Below are 16,329 nucleotides of genomic sequence, written 5' to 3'. Positions count from 1 at the left end.
GCTTTCAAAACCAAAAGAAAGGGAAACATTGTTGGTTTACCTCGCGGTCTCGGAAGTTGTGGTAAGTACGATTTTAGTCCGAGAAGATGAAGGTACGCAATCTCCCATTTATTATGTTAGTAAAATATTAACGGGAGCAGAAACTCGTTACCCACATTTGGAAAAATTGGCCTTAGCTCTCGTAGTCGTCGCTCGAAAGCTGAGGCCCTATTTTCAATGCCATCTGATAGTCGTGGTGTCTACTTTTCTTTTGCAGAACATCCTCCATACACCCGAACTCGCGGGTAAATTGTCCAAATGGTCCGTCGAAATAAGTGCGTTTGACATATAATATAAGTCGAGGACTGCAATTAAGTCGCACGTCTTGGCTGACTTCATGGCCGATTTCAGTTCGGGGTTATTGCCTTAGGCAACCAAGGAAGAAACGATGATGTCAAAATCGATATCAGGAGTTTGGACCTTATTTACGGATGGATTTTCCAACGTGAAAGGGTCTGGGTTCGGTATAGTCTTAATCACGCCTTCGGGAGAAACCTTGAGGCAAGCCATCAGGACAGTCCATTTAACTAACAATGAAGCAGAGTATGAAACTTTGATTGTAGGACTTGAGTTGTCCCGGGGACTTGACTCTGATGTCATGGAAATCAAATGCGACTCACAGTTAGTGGTAAATCAGGTGTACAGGATCTTCGAGACCAAAGAGGAGCGCATGCAACAATACGTGGTAGAGGTTCAAGCTCTGCTGGTGCCATTTCGAGAGTGGTCAATTACTCATATCCCAAGGGAAGAAAACACAGAAGCATACGCATTGGCAAACCTAGGATCATCAATAGAATCAAAAGGGATCAGAGTCCAGTTGGTAGTACAACTTATGAACTCAGTCCTGGATATAGATGGTTATTACGAAGTAAATTAAACTAGTATGGTCTGGGACTGAAGGAATGAAATTATCGATTATCTTGAACATGGGAAGCTACCTGAAGACCCCAAAATGTCCCGGGCGCTGCGCGCCAAAGCAGCGCGATATAGCTTCAAGGGAGGCTAATTGTATAGAAAATCTTTTCAAGGCCCGCTGGACCGATGCTTAGGAGTGTCTGAAGCTAACTATGTCATGAAAGAGGTTCACGAAGGGATATGGGGAAACCACTCGGTCGCAAATTCCTTGGTTGTTGAAGTTAGTAAGGGAAAGATATTACCGGACCCACATGGAACATGATGCCAAGGTCTTCGTGCGAAAATGTGATAAGTGTCAACGCTACACGCCACTAGTGTATCAACCGGTAGAACCCTTATATTCGGTCCTATCTCCGTGGACATTCATGAAATAGAGAACGCGAAGTGATGGATTTTCTGTGAAAAAATATAATTTGCAAGTTCGGAATATCAAAAGAGATAGCATGCGACAATGGACCACAATTTATCGGCGCAAAAGTTACAAAGTTCCTCCAAGATTTGAAAATAAAGAAGATCACATTTGCCCCTTATGATCTGAGTACAAATGATCAAGCGGAGTCGACGAACAAAGTAATTATTCAAAGCCTCAAGAAAAGGTTGGAAGCGACTAAAGGAAATTGGCCCGAGGAATTACCCGGAGTTCTATGGGCACTCATAACTATGGCCAAGTTGAGCATAATGGAACCTTTTTCCCTTGTGTACAGTGCAGAAGCTTTAATCCCGGTGGAAGTAGGCAAACCGACCTTGAGATACTTTCAGCCAGAAGAAGAATTGAATAACGAAGCAATGCTTGTCAACTAATGCGGGGAAGCTAGGTCCAACGTGGGAAGGCCCCTACCGAGTTTCAGCTTTCACCGGAAAAGGTTCATACGAGTTGGAAAACCAAAATGGAGAGAAGTTGCCCCTCAATTGGAATGTGGAACACCTTAAAAGATATTCTTGCTGATGAACATTATCCGATCAGAAAGTATGTGCTGCACTCTTTTTTCCTTCATTCAGTTTTTGTCCTAATTGGATTTTTTGGTAAGGTTTTTAATGAGGCAGCAACAGAAAGCATACTACGAAGACAATAACAATAAGACCTTTAATAACAAGGCACACAAGCAGAGATTCACTTGGGGATGGTTAGATAATCTTTTGCTCTATAGCAAATTCCCACCGGGAAGTTAAGTTTGCCATTGAGCAAATATTATCTGATTATACACGAGCACAAACCACTAGAGGGTTGTTAGATAGTCCTTCTCTCGATAGCATAAATTCCTAAGGTGAAGTAAATTCCGTTACCAAGTTAAGGATTATCTAGCAATGCATTAGTGGAATCTTTGAAGATACAAAACTTCGAGTGTTCCAATTCGCATTCTTCGCATTCGAACACTGAGGGGAGTGATATGAGGATACGGCAACAATGACTGCCACGTCGACCGGGAAAGAAAAACTAGAATATAATTATATCATCGGGACCGGGGACTGGGCGAACAACCCCGTAGAAATAAGTTGTACAAGTTAGCCACAAGTAATGGCAATTTCTTTTCAGCATAGCAAATGCTTATGTATTTTTTGAAAATAGAAGGAATAAAATGAAATCATTTTGTTTTTATCTTATTTCTTGTCTGAACGATGAATTAACTTTGTCATTTGAAAGTTAAGCAAATACTTTAAATGCTAATGCCGTAATGAATAGGAGACGTCCTCTTCAAGAGCACCATAAACATAAGAGGGCCCTCTTTTATAAAAACCCTCATGCTAAAGGATTGGTTCAGGAAGAATTTATGCCCGGAATAAAAAATGCCATCGGGGAAAAATACACCCGAAGTCGCATACGAAAAGAACGCAAAAAAGTAAACTTGCGCAAATACTTATCAAAGCCCTCACGGAAAAGGGCTGATGCCCGGAGTCAAAAATGCTTTCGGGGAGAATACACCCAAAAGTTTCACATAATAAGACGCAAAAAAGTCTGCATAAAATCCTTAAAGAAAATACAATATCAATATTCTAACGATGAGACGACTCAAACAATACTTGAGCAAAAGATATTTTTATTTACAAAAACATGAAAAAGGCATAGATACGAGAACTGGAAAAAGAAAAGAAAAGCTAAACTGCATTGTCTCTGGAACCAGGAGGAAGAGAAGTGTCCGCGCCCCCGAAAGAAGTAAACGGATCCACCGATGGCTCAACATTTTCACCAGTTTGACCTTAGGCATCATCATCCTCCAATTCTTCTCCAGTTTCCAAAAACTCAAAATCGGAACCATAAGGACCAGGTGCATCAGACCTCGATGGGAGTCCACTTTTAGCAGCTAACTCAAGCTCGCGGTCCTTAGCAATTTCGGCATCAAAATCAATGATACCAGCTTTGGCCTCTTCCAATGTTTTTCTTCTCATGTTGTACATGGCGTAAGTTTTTTCAACAACGAGGAAAGCCGTTCGACGCTTGAGTTCTTCTTTGAGTTGGGTTACCTCGACAGAAAGGTTTTCCCGGGGGGACCTAGCAGATTTGAGGCTGACACCAAGGTCGCGGATAGTTGAACTAAAGAGCCTATTATACTCGATAGTTTTCCGGTACTTCTCTTCAAGCTAGGCGTGTTTTGCTCCCACAACAGCAAGCTTTTCAATTTGGGAGTTCAAGGTTGCCTCTAAGTTAATCACTCTTTCAGCAGAGGCAACTTCACGCTCGGTTGCAACAAGAACGGCGTTATGGACTTCAACCCATTTGGCCTTGGCTTCGTCAAATCTAACCCTCAGAGGGCCAATTTCTTGGCTAAGGGTTACTACTTCTTGCTCACTATGCCGCAAATGAGCTTCCAATACAACAACTTCAGCTGTTTTGGCTTCCAGTTCTAAAAGGCGAGTGACATGCTGCTCTTGCTCTGTCAAAAGCTAATCTCGTGCGGAGATAATCTCCTATTTTTCACGAATCAACCTATGAAGGCCCTCATAAGCAAGAAAGTTAGCATGCAAAGTAATAAGGGTAAAATTCAGGAGATGTTCATACCCAAAAATAGAAGAAGTAATAAAGAAAGAAAGTAACGTACCGTTGCGACATTATGCATAGAATTGTTCAACAAACACTCTCACAAGAGTGCGTGAATCTTTTTCCAATATTTCTCTGAAGCCAAAGGCTTCAGATAATTAGCGAGCTCCATCGGCCGGGATAGCAAGTTGCATCCGATAGAGACCGAAAGAGTAACGTTCATCCTCCTTTGTGGATCTTCAGAAAGGGCAACATAATTTTTTCCTAAATTCCCATGAACTGGGGACTGTAGAAGAAGAACACTTTCTTCATAGTCAGACGCGTCCGACAGAGGTGGTGTAGCAATTGCTGGTAGACGAATAGATAAAGATGGAAGTGATGTAGCAGTTGCTGGTGTTGGTGAAGATGGAGATGAAGCTGATGGAGTTGAAAAGTGAGAAGCAACTGCATCAAATGCAGTGTTGGTTGTTGGATGCTCGCCAACTAAAGACGGCAAGGGTCCGGTACTCAGCTCCGTAGTACCGGACACCGCAATTGGGGCCCAAAAACAGGAGATGACATTATCTACTAAATCAAATTCTCCCCAAAGTACCGAGGCATCGTTCTCGGTTGGTGTAACTCTCTCAACAGGTTGAGCATTCTGTTGAGATTATGAGTATCGTCGTCTTCTATGTAGAGAAGCTCCCTCATCACTAGATTCTTCATCATCATCGATCAACACGGTTTCTATGACCGGCCCGGAAGGAGGGCTAGTCACCATCACTATCGGAGATGACTCGGGGGCATCGGTCCTCGCCCTTTTATTCTTTTCCCCAGCTGCAGAGGAGCGTTTTCTCTTTGGTTGTTTGTCTTCCAGCCGGGGACTCTGAAAAGAAGCATTTGCTCTCGAAGCATGCCCGGAGCCACCTGTTTGAGTAAGCGCCTCCTGAAGCAGCCTCGCTGCATCAACAGGATTAGCTAAGACATCCTCCTTGGGAACAAGGACAGATCCCACAAGTAGACCTAATTTCATAGATATGTTAGAAGAGATCAATCAAGTTCTTTACATGAAAAATTGAAACAAGATGAGTTTGAATTACCATGATTCTTGGCCTTCCACTCATATTTAGGGGTCAGTTCTTTCCACAAGCGAGTTTCGGGCGTCGTAACGTCCAAGATTTTTTGTACCTACCGGTCCAAACCTTCAATCACCGATGGGACCCATCGAGCTGCTGAAACAAATGAGGGATGGATGATCAATACGACTATTAAAAGTTTTTTAGTAAAAGGAAATACTAAACAACGAGCTTACGAGTGCAGTTCCAAGCGGCCGAAAAGGATGAAGCCGTTGCCGGAATGATATCGTCGATGGCAATTGCAATGTACCGTTCCATCTACCCACGGTCATTGTCATCATCCATGCTAGACAATAAAGCATGGTGGCCACGCTTGCAGAGGTTTATCATTCCCCCGCGAAAAGTTTTGGGAGAATAAAAATTCATCAAGTGAGCTAAGGTTAGCTCCTCTCCAGTTTCATGGCACAAACGCCAAAGTTAAGCAACCGTCCTCCACACATAAGGACTTACTTGTGCCAAACACACCTGGTAACAGAGGCAAAACTCTGCAATCATAGAGTCAAGCTTTCCGCTCAAAGAAAACACACCCAAAGTAAAAGGATACGTGTAAACATATGTAAAACCCTCATTAGGAAGGGTGACTCGCTCCGATAGATCAGGAGCGATAATTTCTAAGTCATGGCAGCAACAATCTTCCTTCACAACAGGAATACTCAAAGGACGTATGGAAGAAGGATACATGCTAACGGCCCATGTACGAGAATTAGCAGTGGAAAAATTCTCTTCGAAGTCTTTTGTGGTAATAAGACTTTAGGGATGATAGAGCCCACTGTTGGAGGAGCAAAGTCCTCAGCTTTGTTTTTGCTTTTTGAGGAACTGGTACGTTTCGAGGAAGAAGCCATTGTAGGAAATAAATGGTCTTTCGTTTGAAGAGAATTATAAAAAAGATGAAACAATATGCAAGTTAGATGAAGGAAGTTTGAAAAGTTATGAAGTATAAGGGTGGAAGTTGATACATGTAAGTAAAGGTTTTTGCGGCTAAATTCATGGCCAGGATTACCTCGATAATCGCTAAAAGATGTGATAAATTATGAGAAGACGCGTGTTCGGGGCATTAAATGCGGAGAGACATGCGTCTAATCAACCGTCAGAAGCTTTCAGAGGGAATTATAGTAATTCCCGCCAAAAGAGTGTTTCTACCAACTTTTCGGTAACACAAAATTATGTCACCGGAAAGCAGGGGGACTATCTGTATTGGGTAAAATATGTTATGACACGTGGCCATCCGAGAAAGGGACACGTGGAACCTAAGAGAGAGGGATGACTGAAGACTGAAGACAATTGTTTTGTTTGTCGCCGGGAAGAATAATGCTCATAAAGATGTGATAAATGCTTTTCTCCCGATAACATTCAATAGAGAATATTCATAGTATTAAGAGCAGTTACATGTTACAAAGAATTTGACATTTATGTTCACAGTTACATCTTCATCAATGCCCCTCATAATTGACATTAAAGAAGGGCACGATCCTGTGACCTTCTTCATATCTATAAAATAGTGAGCTCAGTTGTCATTGTAAATGACACGAATTTTCTAGCAAACTTATACTATCTTTTATACAAAGTTCAATCCAATCTTATCGTCTTATTTCTCGATTCTTTTGTTGTTGTGCCGGAAACCTTGTTCCCGGAATTGTTACTTCTGTTGTTTCGTCTATATCTTAAGGCCAAGTATTGTGTAATTCTTCAATTATTTATTTATTTCAGAATCAAATTAATTCACTTATCTAGAAACTACGTATAAATTCAATTGTACCGTTTTACGGGTAAACAATACTAATAGATGAAGATGGAAAAGTTATGGTTAGTGGACTAATTACACTATATTTAATTGGCACAGAGAGGAAAAACTTTAAAAGATGCAATTTTTTTTTTCTAAAATCAACTGTAATACTAGCTAGTAAAAGTAAAAAAATTAAAGTGCCAAAACAAATAACGTTTAGAAAAGCACGAGGCGTACAATGGCTTAGAAGTAATAAAATAATATAGTATGATCAACACAATCTCCAAAATAAAAATAAGGTATAGATATTAAAGGACCGTTTGGCCATAAAAAAGATTCCTGTTTATTGATTTTTATTTTTTTTCGAAATCAGCGTTTGGCCATGAAATTTTCGATGCTCATTTGAAGATAAATTTTGGAATTTTTCGAAAATTTGAAAACTCCAAAAAGTTATTTTTCAAATTTTTCGCTTCAGATCACTCACAAATATTCAAAAACATCCCAAAATTATATTTATATCCAAACAACTCTAATTTTCAAATACCATTTTCAATTGAAAATTTTCAATTTTTCCCAAATTTTTACAATTCTTATGTCAAAACCCAGCTTAAGAGATGTTCATTTTTCTAAAACCAAAAAAGGAGAAAACGCCAAAAAATCATCTTCAAAAGAATTTAATTTTTTGTTAATATAGCAAACATAAAGTCACTAGTTTGAATTGTGAACCAATAAAATTAGATGAAAAAAGGTAGAAGAACAAGTTAATTATCCACAAATTTATAAGGCGGAAAACAAAAATGTAATTTGGTTATATAATCAAATTTAACCAAAGTATAGCATGTGACAATTTAGTATCTCTTAAAAAATAATCTAAACCAAATACTGAATAGTGAGTGTCTCTGACTAATTTTAAGAGTATTTTTTTTAAAAAAATACTAAGCCAACAGAACCCTAAAAACCCTGAGAGCTTCGTAAACTTCCCCCACAGTTCTTCTTCGGCTGACAAACCAACCACTTCTCCGCGCCATCGCCATCGCCATCGCCATCACTGGTAAACTCCGCACTATCCGGTAAATTGATTTTTTCTCCGTTAACCTGAATACTTGTTTCCAATGTAATAAAGTATGTACATTAATTTGGTTTTAATTGTTCACATAGCCGCCACCAATTAGTTTGAGATTGAAGTCTAGTTTATTATTCATTGTGCTTGTCTAAACAAACAATTTTCACTTTTTAATTATATTATTCCAAGTATTAGAAATCAATTAATGTGAGTCATCAGTTTATTTAAATGGTCCTTAATTTGTCAGAGAGTGAACTGACCTCAATATATTTTTTGGATTTGAATGTTAATAGTTTGTTAGAGAGTGAACTGACCTCAATTCTGCTTACTCTGAAGTTGAAAGCTGTAGGAGAAGAGATCAATATGCGGGTGAAAGTGATATCTCGGTCTACAGATGAATTTACTCGTGAACGCAGTCAGGACCTCCAGGTTTGGTCATTCTATCATTTTTTGCTTTGTGTGGTAGAATTTTGATTTCACGCCATACAGGTCCTTGATATCTTGTAAATGCTAACTTGCATATTGATCTATGCCGATCAGAGAGTTTTTCGTAACTTCGATCCCAACCTTCGACCTCAAGAGAAGGCAGTGGAATATGTTCGTGCCCTGAATGCAGCAAAACTAGAGAAGGTTTTTCCTGTTCCCTGATTTGATTTTTATTGTTTTCTTTTGTTTGAATGTGTCAATTTAAGTTTTTTAAAGATATTTGCGAGGCCATTTGTTGGAGCGATGGATGGGCACATTGATGCTGTCTCTTGCATGGCAAAGAATCCTAATCACTTGAAAGGAGTATTTTCTGGCTCTATGGATGGTGGTATGATCCTTTTTACGTCTTTTGTGTTTATAAGTTCTTGCATAGCCTCAAGTTTTCTCTTTTCAAAAACATTTATGCCAAATGACTAGAAAAATCTTGCAGCATTTTGATGATACTTTTAGGTTAAAAAAAAGGTTTAACCTTGACAAATAATGCATCGAGGTATTGCTGGCTGAAATATTAAAAATCTATTAATTACTTTGGGCTTCTGAACATTTTTTGTGTTCCTGCAGATGTTCGCCTATGGGATTTGGCTACCAGGTAGTTATGCATTGCAGTTGTTTTAGTTATTACTTAGTACAGAGTAGTATTTTATTGTAACAAGCATGATTTTATATAACCTTTGTGCACTTTTGTATGGTAAGAATCTTTTAGACCATACCAATGTTTTCAGTTTAAAAGCATTTGGAACTCAAAAGTACTTTTTGATTACATTGCCATGAAGTAAGGAATACGTGAAATTCTGATCAAGAGACCTGAGTGTAATTATTTTGGATAACTAAATGTTGATTCCAAATTCGTTAAGGTAATGTTTTCCCTTTACTTCTACCGATTCACAATTCCCTAGGGTATTTTTGCATTCCGTGTTACTGTTGGTAGTTGACTCAAGCTTTACGGGATATCGTTATCCCCAATTTTTGTCACGTTTTGCACTTCTTTTAAATGTTTCATCCGTGGAGTAAGGACTTGAAGTATGAACTTTTTTTTTGTTTTACATACAATTTGATGCTGGATTCTTCTTCTTTTGCATTTTTTTCTTTTTTTCTTTGAGGTACGTGATTGGCCTATGCAAATTCTTAAATTGAACTTATATGCAGTGTTTCATCTGTAACCAGCAATCAGAAGCATGTTGGTGGATTTTAAAAAGGCTCTGATATTCAGTTCCCATTACTTGATGAACAGCTCATGGGTGTTCTTTTGCAATTTATTTTTATCCCGTCATGATCCTTATAATAATTGTGTGCCCAAATGTTTTTTGCAAAACAAAATAGGCGGACAGTACGTCAGTTTCCTGGTCACCAAGGTGCAGTACGTGGTTTGACAGTGTCTACGGATGGCGGTATTCTTGTAACATGTGGAACTGATTGCACGTAAGGCTTCATGAGAAATATTGCACGTGAGGATTTAAACTTTATTAATGAATATAATCCTGTACTAAATTTAATCCACTGTGCTTTGCGCTACTTTACTGTAGTCTTAGGCTCTGGAAAGTTCCTGGTGATACTCTAATGGAGTCAGATGATGGGTCTGGTAACTCATCCCAGGTAAATGCATTTCTAGCTTTCTGTTGTTTCCATGCATGAACTTGTTGTGCCAGATTGTCTAACAAACAGAATTCTTTTATTCTCAGCCATTGGCTGTGTATGTTTGGAAGAATGCATTCTGGTATGTTATTTGGTACTGTTGCACTTGCAAGACGATTTGTTACTTAACTACAACAATAACTTTATTTGTTTTCTGTAGCTTCATGTCTTAAACTGCTGATGTTGTTGTTCCTTAGGGGTGTTGACCACCAATGGGATGGTGATCTTTTTGCTACTGCTGGTGCTCAAGTTGACATTTGGAACCATAACAGGTCTGCTTACCTATTTCTTGTATCTTTTCTGCTGCCAAATATGTGCAGTTCTTAACACATTTTACTCACCTGTGAACCAGGTCTCAGCCGGTTAATAGTTTTGAATGGGGGAATGACACAGTTACATCTGTTCGGTTTAATCCAGGAGAACCTAATCTTTTGGCAACATCAGCAAGGTTTTCATTCAATAAGACTCTAGAGCCTTCTTTTCTTCTTTTGCTTTCTTGTTTGTTGGGAAAGGATTGGAGGTCTTTATATAAGTTTCCTGCCCTGATCCATAACTGATATTTTGTTTTAACATAGTACAAATTATTTTTTATTCAAGGTAATCAATCTATTGGTGTCAGTTTCATATTTTCATATGTCTATATGTGATACTCCTTTTCTTTAAGGTGACTACAGCCTAGGTTATTTCCATGTCCTTTTCATACTTGCGTGCATCTATTTTACTGGGTTCCTGCACTGTCCGATCATGTAGTTTCCATTTTAAATAGAACCCTCTTTTTTGGACATAACCTTTCTCAAGTTAAATATCTCTTATCCTTTTGAAATTTCACTATAATGTACATCTATGTTTTCAATGTCTTGGACAATTATTTATGCAGTAGTTGCAGCTTCTCTGATCATTAACTCAAACTTCAAAAAAATAATTAGTGAAAGTAGATGAATCTTCCTAACATTTATGGCAAAATCAATGAAATATTGCTTCTGTAAGGTGTTGCTGAAAGAAAATCTTGTGTTAGATGGTTTTCCTTCGAGCAAATGAGTAGTTTGATTTCTGCTCTTTTTCTGGTACTCGTGAGGGTTCTTTTAGAATGGCAGATGCCAATGCCATGCTTGTTAATTCCAAGATGTTATTCAATGAATGTAATTTCTTTAGCTGCTCAGTGACTACACTAGAATTGATACTCGCAATATCTCCAAGCGTTATCCATTTTTTGGCCTGCAGCTACTTATTGTATAGTATTTGATCTTTCTTGCAGTGATCGTAGCATAAATATATATGATTTACGGATGTCTACACCAGCTAGAAAGGTTATTATGAGGGTAAGCAGCACCAGTTGTCTCTGTGAAAATTCTGCTACTATATAAGTGGTCTTGTTTTGGTAAAACGCTGGCCCATAAGCTACTTATTTTGATAATGTGTAAATTACTGAGGCGATCCATTTCTTTCTGGCTTTGAACATCTTTTGAGTGATTGGCGTGTCCGTAGGTTCAGTGGTCATGTTAAAAGAGCTGCCGGGATCTACTTAAGTAAAATATCTGCTTTGTATTATTTCAAAAGTCCATTTTCTGACTTTGTATCTCTTTTTTCAGACAAAAACTAATTCTATAGCTTGGAATCCCATGGAGCCAATGAATTTCACTGCCGTGAGTGCAACATGAAACCTTTGTTCTCCTTTTCATGTATCTTGTGTTGCTTTCTCGTGATTCAAGTCATGATGCTTTTTTGCTTTCAGTTCCTTCGTCATCCCTTCCTGATTCCTGTTCCCAGGAAATAGTTTCGTTATTATATTAAGTTGTTTTCATTGTTTGGGTGGGTTTTGTGTGTGTGGGGGGGGGGGAGCAAGTTTAGGTAACCTTATGAGGTGTTTTTATTTCTACTAAATATAGATTACGGATGGCAGGTCACTTAAATGTGACTTTGAAATTTGTCTTTTTTTTTGGGAAAAGGTACTATTAGATTTGATTAACTGGAACGAATGAAGAGGAACAACTTGTTAGTCGCTACAATAGTCAACTCCTAATTTTTTGTGTATTTCCCTTTAATTGAAGTTCGTGTTCGTATTAATTTTGAATTGACATGAATTCACGTTCATATTAGCACATCACGTTTTTAGATAAATATATTAAAATGTAACATATAACATCATCTGAACGTCATGCTAGAGGTTTGATAAGCTGTGAGTTTTCACTCCTAGAGATGGGCTATTCTGTTATAAAGCCGCTTAATATGGCTAACTTTCTAGGCCTGAAAGCAGGCTTTGACATTACTACAGCAACAGTTGGATCTTAAAAATCATAATGTTCTAAGTTTAAGTTGAACATTACATCTGCCTGCCTTAACCATTAAGATTATGAAAGCTGCTGGATCACTGGATTTCTTTTCCAATAAGCACATGATAACTGTTGGCTAATTTGTCCTGGTTAGAAACGAAGTTGGAACTTTGAGGAGAGTGTGAATAGAACTGATCCGTTATGAATCATAGCTAGGAAGCTTTAAGATTCTTCTAGTTAACGTCTTGGTTACACTAATATTTCCTTTGAGGAAGGAGTCTTCTTGGTGGGGGATTATGTTCCTTTTTGAGAAAGAACTTAAGGCCTGGTTTTTCTATATCTGAAATCTGTAACACATACCCTTATAATATTCAGAAATTTTTATTAAGGTAATTAAACGAAGCTAGAGATCCTATTTATAGTTTCTTGCAATAATTCCTTGACGCATAGACCTTAAATGGAAAAGTATATGCCCAAATTTTGATGAGTAAACCATGATTTGAAATAAGAGTAAGGTGGATAATAGTATCCTGCTTCCAACCTTTGTCAGATTGCTAAGACCACTTTGATTACATATGAATGTAGAATTTAATCATTTTAAATATGGATGGAAACTTGCTAAATTAGATAGGACAAAAAGGTGACTGGTTCTTCAGAAGGTCTTTTCTTAGTGAAAGTTGCCTAGTTTGCTTCTAACACCACCCTAACATTATTGCTCGAAGTCTCTGCAGCTTAAGTAGAGCATTGTACCTTTTTCATGAACTCACTACCTTTGTGTGAAATGTTGCTATAGCTGCATTTTACTTTGTTTTGCTTCAGTAGGCCCCATTTTACAATGACGTGATAATGAGGAGCTGCCTGAACACTTAGTAGTGAATGCAGTTTATGAGGTTGAGGGGTTGAGTGCATGCGTAATACAAGGGCATGGGTCTCACTTGGTGCTTATTTTTAATCTTTAGTGGCTGTCCTCAATATGAATTTCATATATTATTTGTTTTTTTGCAATGACTCTTCACATCTTATTGGGGTAGGCTAATGACGATGGCAAATGCTACAGTTATGATGTTAGAAAGTTAAATGAAGCCAAATGTGTGCATAAAGATCATGTCTCCTCAGTGTAAGGCATCATCTCTTCATTTACTGCAGTTTATGTGTTGGATTTCACAAGTTGTGTGCGCTAATAAGTATGGTATATTTGCAGGATGGATATAGACTATTCACCAACCGGTCGAGAATTTGTTACTGGATCTTATGATAGAACAGTAAGTTCCTATCAAGTTTATTTGTTCACCTATTGCCCTCAGAACTTTGACCGAATTACCATTTGTAGGTGAGAATTTTCCAATATAATGGTGGTCACAGCAGGGAAATCTATCACACTAAGAGGATGCAGAGGTTTCACTCTATATCTTGATTAAGAAGCATCTTTTCTGTTTTATTATTAGTTATCATGTAGACAAGAGTGGGTTGCTCTAGTGGTGAGCACCCTCCACCTCCAACCAAGAGGTTGTGAGTTCGAGTCACCCCAAGAGCAAGGTGGGGAGTTCTTGGAGGGAGGGAGCCGGGGGTCTATCGGAAACAGCCTCTCTATCCCAGGATAGGGGTAAGGTCTGCGTACCAACTACCCTCCCCAGACCCCACTAGTGGGATTATACTGGGTTGTTGTTGTTGTTTGTATTAGTTATCATGTAGGTATCCCCAAGTATAATGGACCGTCTTGGCTGCTTAATGTACTTGCACTTTCAAGTGAATGTGTTTTCCTGACATCTGTCATCAACTCAGGGTATTCTGTGTCAAGTTCAGTTGCGATGCAAGTTATATTATCTCAGGAAGTGATGATACCAACCTTCGTCTATGGAAAGCAAAAGCATCTGAGCAATTGGGAGTTGTATGTACCTACACTCTGCTTGATTCACTTGGTTTATGTACTGTGTTCCGGGAACGTGTGTACATGTTTCATTTCTGCTTTTAGATGCGTTATGGGTTTGAATCATTCTGAGATTTCTGTCTCTCTCTCTCTCTCCTGTTCCTCTTTAATGGTGGATTGGTTCCAACACAGTGGTTAAGATTGAAAAAATGAGATCAAGAGGTCGTAAGTTTTTATATGCATCCATTCTAGTTTCTTGGGCTGCTTAACATGGGGAGATTTGTGGTTTTAGTTTTTGAAAACAAAAGAAAACTTTTGCATTTCTTCAGTAGAAATCTTGGAGACGCTGAATTATGAGTAATTATGTCAATTAGAATGCTGCAGTACATGAAAAGGAGATCCGAAACTTGAACAAAGCTTGTCGTGCTTCATTAAAATTCTTGCACAAGCTAGAGTATGATGAGTAATAGAAAAAGGAATAAAGGGAAAGAAACATAGCTGTAAGTGCATAGATGAAAAGTAAATCCTTAGAACACCTTAACATGAAGATAAATAAATCCTTGTCAATAATCAAAATGTTTGGAAAGAAAAAGGGGAGAAAGATATAACCTGTGAAATGATTAACAAATGTTTGTACAGGAACTGTTGTGCAAAAAGAAAAAAAAATGACTGTCTTGGAACTTTTCTTGAAAGATTGACTTTTGATATGTTCTGTTCAGGTATTGCTTTCTGATTGTCCCAAAACTTTTTCCTGAAAAGTTTGGTTTGTAACCATATTTAGGACAATTCGAAATTGTCTCCGCACTATTCCCTTTGAAGCTTCTTTATGTGCATCATTTTACTTCACACAAAATGCTTTCAACTAATGAACAACATAATTTGCTCCTAACTATTTCTGGAGCGCGAATATCATACTATTGCTTTTAAAAGAAAATGGAAAAGAATGCTATGTGATGTAGCTTCCTTGATTGTTCTGTGATTCTGTTTCTGGGGGTTGTATTGTTTTTCTTCACATCAATCATGAAGTAAGAGCTAAATATTGTGTTCTTGCAGGTTTTGCCAAGAGAGCGGAAAAAACATGAATATTTGGAGGCCGTCAAGAATCGTTACAAGCATCTTGCTGAAGTCAAGCGCATTGTCAGGTAAACGTTCAACTTGACTAGGAATCGTGTCTTAGGGCCTTAGTCCATTGGTACCAAATTGTAGTTGATCATTTTCGTTAACTTGCATGTAACCTCTGTCCGCCCAGTGCGAAAACCTTGTTAGGCTGAGACCTATATTCTGCTAACTCATAAGCCTGAGCAAAAGCTGCATGTTTAAGCTAAAGTTAGAAGTTCAGAAGAAGATGATTACCATGGTCAAATTTTTCTGTGCACATATTTGTTACTTTTCTATTCCTGCTTCTTTGGAGGTTGAATATGTGATAAGATTCTGAGTGAGCCCAAAAGCTTTGAGGTTACCTTCATTCCCTTTTTATTATGATTTTGCAGACACAGGCACTTGCCAAAACCAATATACAAGGCAACAAAGCAAATACGGGAGATGACTGAATCTGAGAGGCGGAGAGCGGAGAGGAGGAAAGCTCACAGTGCCCCAGGAAGCATTCAGAACGAGCCATTGCGAACGAGTAGAATTATTAAAGAAATTGAGTGAAAAGTGTGGCTGTCTTGATCTGCTAATGCTGTAATGCATGCTACCCCGGCCAACCTGAACAGTGTAGAAGGCTATTACCATTTCACAGTGTGGACAGGGCCACTGGGATAGTAAATTTTATAACAAAGGGTAGAATCGAAGAGATCTTACGTCTCATGTAACGACTGAAATATAGTGGCTGTTTCTATCTGTTGAGCTTATGTTATTGCCATGGTTGTAATGGGAAATTTTGTGATGTAATCAGTATTCCCAAGTTTGAAAAAGGAAAAAGGAAACCTAATTGCTCCTCTTGATTGGTAACATCAATTTCTTGTTTGTCTAATTGCGTCGTATGACTATGATTAAGGTTACTTTGTAATATTTACTTCCGCTATGATCTGGGATATATTATAAGTATGCCCTTGTTTTGAGTAAGCTCTAACCAAATCTATCCAATTGTCTGTTTTGTAAAAGATGATATCTTCTTAAAATATACAGAATGAAGACAATCATAACACATAAATATTGACACTCAACGCTCAAAAGTACGCATAATGAAAAGAATTATCAAGAGAAGATTGTTTAACATAATTTGTTTTAAAGTGTCATTAAT

At 38.2% G+C, this 16,329-nt stretch overlaps 1 protein-coding gene across 2 annotated transcripts; it reads left to right on the top strand.

Annotated features, from left to right (window-relative positions):
• The first annotated feature begins 7,677 nt into the window (after positions 1–7,677).
• LOC107820775 (uncharacterized) lies at positions 7,678–16,025 on the top strand. 2 transcript variants are annotated; one of them, XM_016647119.2, is made up of 18 exons: positions 7,678–7,817; positions 8,166–8,258; positions 8,370–8,459; positions 8,532–8,643; positions 8,877–8,904; positions 9,636–9,734; positions 9,839–9,908; positions 9,995–10,029; positions 10,145–10,219; positions 10,300–10,395; positions 11,203–11,266; positions 11,537–11,590; positions 13,249–13,334; positions 13,419–13,479; positions 13,548–13,612; positions 14,000–14,105; positions 15,138–15,226; positions 15,575–16,025. In XM_016647119.2, the coding sequence occupies exons 2-18, from the start codon at positions 8,193–8,195 to the stop codon at positions 15,735–15,737; spliced, it is 1,359 nt and encodes a 452-aa protein (XP_016502605.1). In that variant the 5' UTR covers positions 7,678–7,817; positions 8,166–8,192; the 3' UTR covers positions 15,738–16,025. The 2 variants fall into 2 exon arrangements, with proteins under 2 accessions (XP_016502605.1, XP_016502606.1); XM_016647120.2 differs by having other exon boundaries at positions 7,699–7,836.
• The last annotated feature ends 304 nt before the right edge of the window (positions 16,026–16,329 follow it).

The sequence above is a fragment of the Nicotiana tabacum genome, chromosome 2 (genome assembly GCF_000715075.1).
Source record: "Nicotiana tabacum cultivar K326 chromosome 2, ASM71507v2, whole genome shotgun sequence".
NCBI lineage: Eukaryota > Viridiplantae > Streptophyta > Magnoliopsida > Solanales > Solanaceae > Nicotiana > Nicotiana tabacum.
This window is presented reverse-complemented; position numbering and strand designations above follow the sequence as displayed.